The 10232-nt window shown below is 34.7% G+C and overlaps 1 protein-coding gene and 1 long non-coding RNA gene across 2 annotated transcripts; both read left to right on the top strand.

Moving 5' to 3' along the window:
- The first annotated feature begins 7499 nt into the window (after positions 1-7499).
- Positions 7500-10011, top strand: LOC137831104 (uncharacterized). The gene is made up of 3 exons (XR_011084339.1): positions 7500-7633; positions 9099-9160; positions 9696-10011. It is a non-coding gene; the product is annotated as an uncharacterized lncRNA (long non-coding RNA).
- On the top strand, positions 7627-8997 carry LOC137831103 (transcription termination factor MTEF1, chloroplastic-like). Its single transcript, XM_068638638.1, has one exon. The coding sequence runs from the start codon at positions 7669-7671 to the stop codon at positions 8809-8811; it is 1143 nt and encodes a 380-aa protein (XP_068494739.1). The 5' UTR covers positions 7627-7668; the 3' UTR covers positions 8812-8997.
- Positions 10012-10232: the final 221 nt, after the last annotated feature.

The following is a 10232-nucleotide window of genomic DNA, read 5'->3' as shown; positions in this document are numbered from 1 at the left end:
TTAAGAAACACACTCTCCTTGGTCAACACACCAACACTAAGATTGTTGATCTTGATCCCCTCAAGAACACACAGCCAATCTCAGCAAAACACAGAAACGAATACTTGTTCAACAGAGTACAAGGATTACACTTGTTACAGAAGATAATCTGAAATCAATACAAGCAGAATCCTATTCCATACACTTTGATCAATCACAAACTCTTAGCAATCTCAGCTCTTTGAAAAACTCAAAAACTCTTAAGAAAAACTTGTCAAAGATTCTTAAATCTCATATCTGCTTTTCTGAAAATATTCAGAGATGTAGTTTGTTATCAAATCTTAACAAACTCTTAAATTGCATTAAAAGATTGGTCAAAACATTTAATGACTAGAGCATAAGCAGTTAAATCATTTAAAGCTCAGTCAAACAGAAAACAGTTTTTCTGTTATGGTCCCAAAACAAATAATCGGTTGTTTCCTCAAATCAATCGGTTGTTTTGGTACTTAACAGTTAAACCATTTTAAAAACAGTTTTCAATCTTTTTCTCAAAACACCTAAGTATAAACAATCGGTTGTTTCGATAAAACAATCGGTTGTTTTAACTTAGTTTGAAAATATTTTCCTTTCACAAAGATTGAGAATGCTAATGCTTTAGATTTAATCAAAGGGTGGATTACAACATCCAAACTACCCGAGAACTAAGCTAAACCAGCACAGCAACATCAAGCATAGCATTGGCTTCAACATCCTTCAAAGGATTTGGATTCTTCAAAACTTGAACACCACTTGGTTTAACAATCTCCCTCTATTTGATGAAGACAAATCCCTGGTGCTTGTGTTTGATCTGATTATATCTGAAGCAGTTCCTGCAAAAATAGCATTTATACTGTCCAAAGATTCTTACAGCAGCAAGTCAGTTTATTACTCATTCAAAGCATAAAACATGATAAACAATCGGTTGTTTACACGAAACAATCGGTTGTTTCTATCAGCAGCAGCAGAAAACACTTTCATATCAGAGATTTTAACATTTTATACAGTATCAGACAAAGATATACAAGAACCAATTAATTCTCCCCCTATTTGTCTTCACAAATAGACTTTTGCATGTATCAAAAACAAATTTAGGAGAGATTATTAGGATCAAGGATACCTAACTCATTTCTTAAGAAGAAAAACCTCTCTTTTGGTAAAGGTTTTGTGAAGATGTCAGCTAACTGCAGTTTGGTCTCCACAAACTTCACTTCACAGTTCCCATTTTGTACATGATCCCTGATGAAATGATACCTTATCTCAATATGTTTGGTCCTCGAGTGTTGAATCTGATTTTTGGTAAGATTGATGGCACTTGTGTTATCACACATCAAAGGAACCTTGCTTATTTGTAAACCAAAATCTGCAAGTTGTTGTTTGAGCCATAGAATCTGTGCACAACAGCTACCAGCAGCTATATATTCAGCCTCAGCAGTAGAGAGAGCAACACATGCTTGCGTCTTGCTATGCCATGAGATTAGGCTTGAGCCAAGAAGGTGACAAGTGCCACTTGTGCTCTTTCTATCTAGCTTACAACCTGCAAAGTCAGAATCTGAATAACCAATTAAATGTATTGGAGAATGAGAAGGATACCATAATCCTACAGATGATGTTCCTTTGAGATATTTCAGAATTCTTTTTGCAGCTTTGAAATGTGACTCTTTAGGATTTGCTTGATATCTTGCACATAGACACACTGCAAACATGATGTCCGACCTACTAGCTGTTAGATATATGATATGAGTTGAATTAAACATAGACACTTTAAAACTCTTGAAAACAACATTATAGGAGAAGGATAACAACAATTTAAGGATCAAAGAGTGCTTAAAACAAAGGAAACGAAATTAAGACCACAAAACAACAAGCTGAAAACAGAAATGGAATCAAGGAAGCTTAAGGAGTCATCAATGGAGTCATAGCCTTCCAAAATGATGATCCAAACTCATTAAGAGTGTTATTTCCTTGTTCACAACCATGGAACAAGATATAAAACGCAATTGAATACAGAAAACACAAGAACCGAACAGAAATTGAAGAACAAGCTAAGAAACACAAAACCAAACGGTGGAAAGGATGAAGATCACTAAAACAAATCAAACTACCGATTGAAATTGCAAGAGATGAAAGAATGAACACTTATTGGATGAAGCTTGCTGGATTTGAGAATTTGGAACTGCATCACGCCACTTGGAGTCTTGTTCCAAGATAAGTGAAAGGTTGCCGCCACTTGAAGCTCTCCATTGGCACACAAGATAAGGCAAAGGAAGAAGGAGACAACAAAACTCACAATTTCTCTCTAAACTTGAGTATAGTTTCTCTACATCTAATTTCCAATTCTGAAAATTACAAAGGCAAGCACCTTATTTATAGCCTAAGAGGTGCTGAAATGAGAAGCTAAATCAAATTCAAATTCCCTTCTAAATGACACTAAAATGGCGCCAACTAGAGCATGAGGAAGGTGTGACTTCCTTCCTAGTTTTGGCACCTCCTATATGACACCTACACCCCCCTAACTCTCTCTAATACATTCACACCTATTTATTTAATATCCGCACCCCTACTCTATACAATAGAAATAAGAAGAGTCATCTTTTGATACTCTTGTCCCAAAGCTCTTGCCATGCTCCTAGTGATTCGTTCGGCTTGGGCCCCTTGTTGGGCTTGGGCTTCATGGGCTTGGGCGTCCTCTACTTGGTTTCCATCAATATAGCAAAGATCCAATCAATCCTCTGTATTTTGTTTGATCTACTCTCTTTCCAGCAGCATCAACATCCATGTAACAGCTTGATGGCATTGGAGTGCTTACTTCTTTGCAATTCTCCATTTCGAATTTCTTGAGAATTTCTTTGCAATACTTTGATTGACTCAAGAAGATCCCATCCTTAGTTTGCTTAACCTGCAATCCAAGAAAGAAAGATAGTTCTCCCATCATAGACATTTCAAACTCACCTTTCATTGCAGCTACAAATTCTTCACACAATCTATCTTATGTAGCACCAAAGATGATATCATCAACATAGATTTGCACAAGAATTATTTCTGCATTTGACTTCTTGATGAAGAGAGTCTTGTCTACCATTCCTCTTTCATATCCATGAGATAGCAGAAAGTTGCTAAGCCTCTCATACCACTGCCTTGGAGCTTGTTTCAGACCATACAAAGCTTTCTTAAACTTGAAGACATGGTTGGGATACTTGTGATGTTCAAATCCCGGTGGTTGATCTACATAGACTTCCTCATTGATGTAGCCATTCAAGAAGGCATTCTTGACATCCATTTGGAAGAGTTTAAAACCACTCATACACGCAAAAGCCAGCAGCAGCCTCACAACCTTCAATCTAGCAACAGGAGCAAAGGTTTCACCATAATCTATGCCCTCTTCTTGATTGTAACCTTTTGCAACTAGCCTTGCCTTGTTCCTCGTGATCACACCATCCTCATCTAGCTTGTTCCTAAAAACCCATTTCGAACCAATAATATTCATTTCATTAGTTTTAGGGACAAGAAACCATACCTCATTCCTTTCAAACTGATTTAGCTCTTCATGCATAGCTTCAACCCACTTCTCATCCTTGAGAGCTTCCTCAATTGACTTTGGTTCAATTTAAGAGACAAAAGCTGTGTGCCTGCAGAAGTTTGAGATGGAGCTACGTGTGGAGACACCTTCCTTTATCTGCCCTATGATGTTTTCCACCGACAGATCCCTAGGAATCCTCCACTCCTTGGGCAGCTCACTCTGTTGCAGAATTTCAATCGGTTGTTTCTGCGAATCAACCGGTTGTTTTTCTGCACAGATTTCCAGCTTCTCCAAACTGATGCTCTGTTCATCTTCTTCAGCACTGGTCTTTGGGATTTGATTGATTCTGCGATCTACCTCATCAAAGACAACGTGAACTGATTCTTCTACAGTCATCAACCTCTTGTTGTAGACTCTATATGCATGACTTGTGAGTGAATAACCAATGAAGATACCAAGGTCCGCTTTCTCATCAAACTTTCCCAAGCTTTCCTTTCCATTGTTGAGAACGAAACAGCTGCAGCCAAAGACTTTGAGGTGACTGATGTTGGGTAGACAGATTTCACATGTGTTTGACTTGAACATCACTTGATATCCCTTGTCACAAAGTTGGCTAATGCTCACCAGATTATGCTTTAGGCCTTCAACAAAAAGCACATCATGGATTACCAAGATGTTCTCATCTCCTATGGATCCTCTCCCAAGGATTCTTCCTTTGTTGTTGTCTCCATAGGTGACATGACCCTCTTGCTTAAAGGAGATACTCAGGAACTTTGATTTGTCCCCTGTCATATGCTTGGAGCATCCACTATCCAAGTACCATAGTTGCTTGCTCTCCTCCAAGATTTCCTACAAAAGAGATTTTCAAGTACAAAGATTTGGTCCCCTTATGAATGTGGGTCCATCTGGTTTATACTTATCAATTAAAGCTTTATTTCCCTTAGGAATCCACTTCATAAGCCCTTTAGGAACAACATGTTTTCTGATTTTACAGAACCTCATAGAATGACCTCTTTTCATGCAATAGAAGCATGTAACAATCGGTTGTTTCGATGGTCCAATCGATTGTTTTTCTGGCATTTTCGAAAATGATTTTGAAAATCTATCTTGTTTGTTTTGTGGATTAAAACCTAATCCAGATTTTCCAAAAACACAGTTTTGAGATGCTAGAACACTCTCAAAGTTGGATTGGCCTTTAGAAAGCTTATCCACTGTTTTAACAAGATAGTGGACCTTCTTTTCAAGATTTTCGCAATTTTCACAAACTAGAGTATCACACTTGCAAGAGGAGTTTTTGTAAATGATTTCCAGATTTTCAAAATCTGTTTTTGAATGTTCTAAATCCTCTTCCAGTGTCTTTACTCTGTTTTCAAGCCAGCTATTCTTTTCTTTTAACCGATTGTTCAAGAGAGCCAATCGGTTGGCTTCTTCATGCGTTTCTTGAAAGGCTTGAAGCAATTGACCATAATTTTCAGAGTTTGATGAACTTACACTACTTGAGTCATCCTCCCTTCTGGCCATGAAGCAAAGATTTAGGCTTTTCTTATTTTGCCTTCTTTTCCTTCTTGCTTGACTATTTGTCATTGCTTCCTTTGGTTCATGAGCAGCCTTGAGTGTCTCCCACATTTCCTTAGCAGTTTTGCACTTTGATATTCTGAAAAATTCATTAGTATCTAGTGCAGAAGCTATAATGTTTTGAGCAGACCGATCAAGCTGGGCCATCTTACATTCATCATTTGTCCATTTGGACAAAGGTTTTGCAATGAAAGAATTATCCTTTTTGAACTTTGGAATGTAAAGACCATTCTCAATTGAATCCCAAATTCTTTTATTAATAGATTCAATGAAGATTTTCATTCTTGCTTCCCAAAACTTATAATTCAATCCACTGAATAAAGGTGGTTTCTAGATTGAAGCACCTTCCTCAAAAGATAGTTTTCCAGCCATAGAAAAATTTTTTTTGATCAACTTGAATAACTTTCTAGAACCAAGCTCTTGATGCCAATTGTTAGAATATATGGCCTTAAATGAAGGGGGGGGGGGGTGAATTGTTTAAGAAAGATTTTCGCAAACTTTTAAGCTTAGAATGAAAAATACTTCAAGAAAACCTTGATTAAGAATTCAGTTTTTCAAAACATAAAGCAAAAACACAATACTGGAAAAACAATCGGTTGTTTTACCGAAACAATCGGTTGTTTATACCAGTTATCAATTGACAAAACTAAATTTAAAGAGATAGGGATAGAGAAATTGTACACAGTTGTTTATACTGGTTCACTCCAAACCCAGAGCTACATCCAGTCTTCTCAGAACCCTGAGGAAATCCACTAAGCAATCACACCTTGATCACTTACACAACAACCAAGAGAATGACCTTGAACACCTTAAGAAACACACTCTCCTTGGTCAACACACCAACACTAAGATTGTTGATCTTGATCCCCTCAAGAACACACAGCCAATCTCAGCAAAACACAGAAACGAATACTTGTTCAACAGAGTACAAGGATTACACTTGTTACAGAAGATAATCTGAAATCAATACAAGCAGAATCCTATTCCATACACTTTGATCAATCACAAACTCTTAGCAATCTCAGCTCTTTGAAAAACTCAAAAACTCTTAAGAAAAACTTGTCAAAGATTCTTAAATCTCAAATCTGTTTTTCTGAAAATATTCAAAGATGTAGTTGTTATCAAATCTTAACAAACTCTTAAATTGCATTAAAAGATTGGTCAAAACATTTAATGACTGGAGCGTAAGCAGTTAAATCGTTTAAAGCTCAGTCAAATAGAAAACAGTTTTTCTGTTATGGTCCCAAAACAAACAATCGGTTGTTTCCTCGAATCAATCGGTTGTTTTGGTACTTAACAGTTAAACCATTTTAAAAACAGTTTTTAATCTTTTTCTCAAAACACCTAAGTATAAACAATCGGTTGTTTCGATAAAACAATCGGTTGTTTTAACTTGGTTTGAAAATATTTTCCTTTCACAAAGATTGAGAATGCTAATGCTTTAGATTTAATCAAAGGGTGGATTACAACATCCAAACTACCCCAGAACTAAGCTAAACCAGCACAACAACATCAAGCATAGCAGAGACTTCAACATTCTTCAAAGGATTTGGATTCTTCAAAACTTGAACACCACTTGATTCAACATTTTTTACTCCAAATAAATCTATATCAACTCAAAAGCTTTTACGACATTTAATTTTAAGTTATTGGATATTTTACCCCTTGTTATCATTCTTTTATGAATTTGATTTTCTATTTTATTTTTCGTAATTTTAATACTAATAAATTTTAGTTATCCTATATTCATTTAATAATTATTCACTCTATTAAAAAAAATCGTTTTTTGTGCGTCTTGTTGCTCGCCAGATATTTATAGAAAATACATGTAGATAATAAGAATTTATTTTAAAATAAATAGATATAAATATATTTTATTTTAATGTTTATCGTGTTCCAAAAATTTATTTTTACAATAAAATTAAGAATTAAATAAACTTAAGATTAACGTCTACATAAAAAATATTTTAAAATTATGTTTTTCATAAAAAAACATAAAAGTAAATATTTTTTAAATTATTTAAAAATTATAATAATTAACTATAATCTTATTGACGTAAAAAATATAATTATTTTTTTAAAATTGAATTATATAACATTAAATTAAAGAAATAAATATTACATATCCGTTCTGCTATATGACTAGCCTATACAAACTATGCAAAATGAACTTAAAGTAGTCAATAAATTAAGAATGATGATACATTGAAACTCCTGATAGTAAAATGACATATTTAACGATTCATTAAATTAATATTTTAATTATATTTATTTTATTTTAATAAGTTGTCGAATGAGAGTGTTTTACTCTTTGGAGTCTCAAAAGAATCTTTTTCCATAAATTAACAAGTCAACTTGTTTCCTTTTTTCTTATCGGACTAAACGACATCGTTTTGGTGTTCTGAACTGAAATGCTCATGTTCTTTTATTCTCACGCTCATGTTATCACTCGAGGTTGTTGAATTGAATCAATTTGAAGCAGTGAAGCTGGGAAGCATAATACTGCAAAGTGGTAACAAGTAGGTGAGTCATTGATAAAATATTATTATTCATTACAAATGCACCATTTTCTGCTTGCTAGATTAACAACTAGGAGCCCCCACTTTGGTGTTCTTTGTCACAATGCCATTCTTTTCTTCAATTCACGTACTTTATCTGTATCAAACACAAAGCATCACAAAGGTGACACCTTTAATTCATTTAGCATCATCAATTCATGTGGGTTGTCCCCTAAAACGGCCCTGGAATTCTCCAAAAGGTTGGAATTGAAAAACCCAGATGGGGCAAATGCTGTAATTGATCTTCTCGGGAACTATGGGTTCTCGGAGACCCAGTTATGTAGCCTTGTAAAGAAACTCCCTTCCGTGCTTTTGTCAAATCCAGACAAGACCCTTTTGCCAAAACTCAAGTTCTTTCGTTCTATTGGGTTTTCACCCACTGACCTTCCTACATTCCTCGTTAGGAAACCTACATTTCTGAAATCAAGCTTGGAGAAAACCATTCGCCCTTGTTATGTGGTAATCAGAAGTCTAGTTCGCTGTGATAAGGAAGTAGTTTCCACTTTAAAGAATGGGCTGTGGCACTTTAACAGCAGAAATGTGGTGAATAATTCACTTCCAAACATAGAGGCTTTGAGACAGCTTGGCCTGCCTCAAGGTTCCATTTCTCTCCTGGTAGCCAATTTTCCTAGTGTCACATTTATGAAGCATGCAGGATTTGTTGAGGCTGTGGAGAAAGTGAAGGAAATGGGGTTTGATCCTTTGAAAACAAGTTTTGTTATGGCCCTTAAAGCTTTTGCAGATATAAGTGAAGCATCATGGAAATCGAAGTTAGAAGTTTTGGAGAAATGTGGCTGGTCCAGTGATATCTCTCTTTTAGCTTTCAAAAAGCATCCCCAGTTTATGGTCTCATCAGAAAGCAAGATTCTTAAAATAATGAGCTTTTTGACGAAGGATGTGGGTTTGGCCCCTGAAGAGATCGCTAGATGCCCTGCTCTTCTTAAATGCAACTTGGAGAAGACAGTTATCCCCAGATTTGCAGTTATTAAAATTTTGAAGAGAAAGGGTTTGATTAAGAGTGATTTGAAAATAAGTACCTTTATTAAGATCAGTGAGAAAGTGTTTTTGGAGAAATATGTCACTCGATTTCAGAGTTATGAGCCACTAGTATTGGCTGCATACAAAGGTCAGAAGTCAAATTGATCATCTGGATATACTTTAGGCTTGAAACATTTTAATTGACTGTACTTGATACCAAAAATTTCCTTTTAATTTTATCTGCCTTTCATTTTTCGCCATATGTTATGTTACACCACTTACAGATTGTGGTTGTTTTGTTTAATTTGAATAGGCAGAGAACATTAAATAAAGATTCGTAAGATTGATGAATTGTTTTCTTCTCTCTGCACTTTAACTGTGAAGAGAAGAATTTGTTTTAACACATGTGAATCTGAATAGTTGTGCACTTAACTTGTAAATGTCATCAGCAGATGGTATCTAATCTCTTATTAAGGCCTTCAAAGGAGGCCAAAGACCATGTCTGCATTTCCTTGTAAGTATTATGTCTCTATCTAATCCTTATACCATTCTCCATCTCACAATTTATGGTATAATAATCTTCAAGTTTGACATACAACTCTATTAGCTGAAAGTTTCTTTCCTTTGTTATGTGTTGACAATAACCCAATATACTAACTGGATTTTAACTTCTGTACATAATATGCATAATAACAATCTTTATCAGTTGTTGTCTTGTTATCTGACAAATGGAATCAGTTTATTTGTAGCAAATGTGAGGGTCTCTAATTAGTATATGCTAGAGTGTAACAAGTTAAACCTTGCTTCTCGTATTGTATATGTTTTTTAGTAGTATCACACTTAGTCCAATTACTATTAAGAATGATTGTATAGTATATACCTGTAAGACAACTGTTGTCTTTTACTTGATGATGATGATATTACACTTTGAACTATTTATGAGACTAGATTATCCTTTAGAATTTGGGAGCACCAACACTCAGTTGTTTTAATTCTGAAGTTTATTTGAAGAAATGTATGTTTTAACTTGCCTTATCAATCCTTGTTAGGGGTGAAATTCAATAATTCAATAAAGCACCTGCTCTAGCTTTGGCACAGTTTTGCTACCAATATTTTTTATCTGCTGCTCTTTGAGAAGCCCTCTGATACTCTAGAGGGTAATACTCTCCCAGTTAAAGTAGTTTGATCTGGTTCAGTTGCTCAGAATGGTAATATTTGTTCATAAAGCTTCAATTTTTGTACATGGAAACTTCATTGCTAGCTTTTATTAATAGAGATTATTGTTTTCCATTTGTCAAATGACTTAAATATGTTTTAAGTTGATGAGAAATGAGCATGTTTTGATTTGGTTCCTGTAACTTTCCTTTTCATTTTGTCCCTTAAAATTTTAAAACTAATAGTTTTAGTTCTCATAAAGTGAGTAAATTTTGGTTTTGTTTATTGTAAAATATGTTTTTATTTTAGTTCCTCTAAAATATGAAATTATTATTTTTGTCTCTAAATTTCATTTTAAAGTAAATAAATAAAAATTATTTTAGAGATATAGATTTTTTTTGGAAATATTAAATGTTGACACTGTATCAGAT

This window comes from Phaseolus vulgaris, chromosome 6 (assembly GCF_000499845.2).
Source record: "Phaseolus vulgaris cultivar G19833 chromosome 6, P. vulgaris v2.0, whole genome shotgun sequence".
Classification (NCBI taxonomy): domain Eukaryota; kingdom Viridiplantae; phylum Streptophyta; class Magnoliopsida; order Fabales; family Fabaceae; genus Phaseolus; species Phaseolus vulgaris.
Note: the sequence above shows the minus strand (reverse complement) of the source record. Positions and strands in the feature narration are given on the sequence as shown.

What these genes read in the sequence shown, in the direction of transcription:
- LOC137831103 (XM_068638638.1), top strand. Translation starts at nt 7,669, where the DNA reads ATGCACCATTTTCTGCTTGCTAGATTAACAACTAGGAGCCCCCACTTT.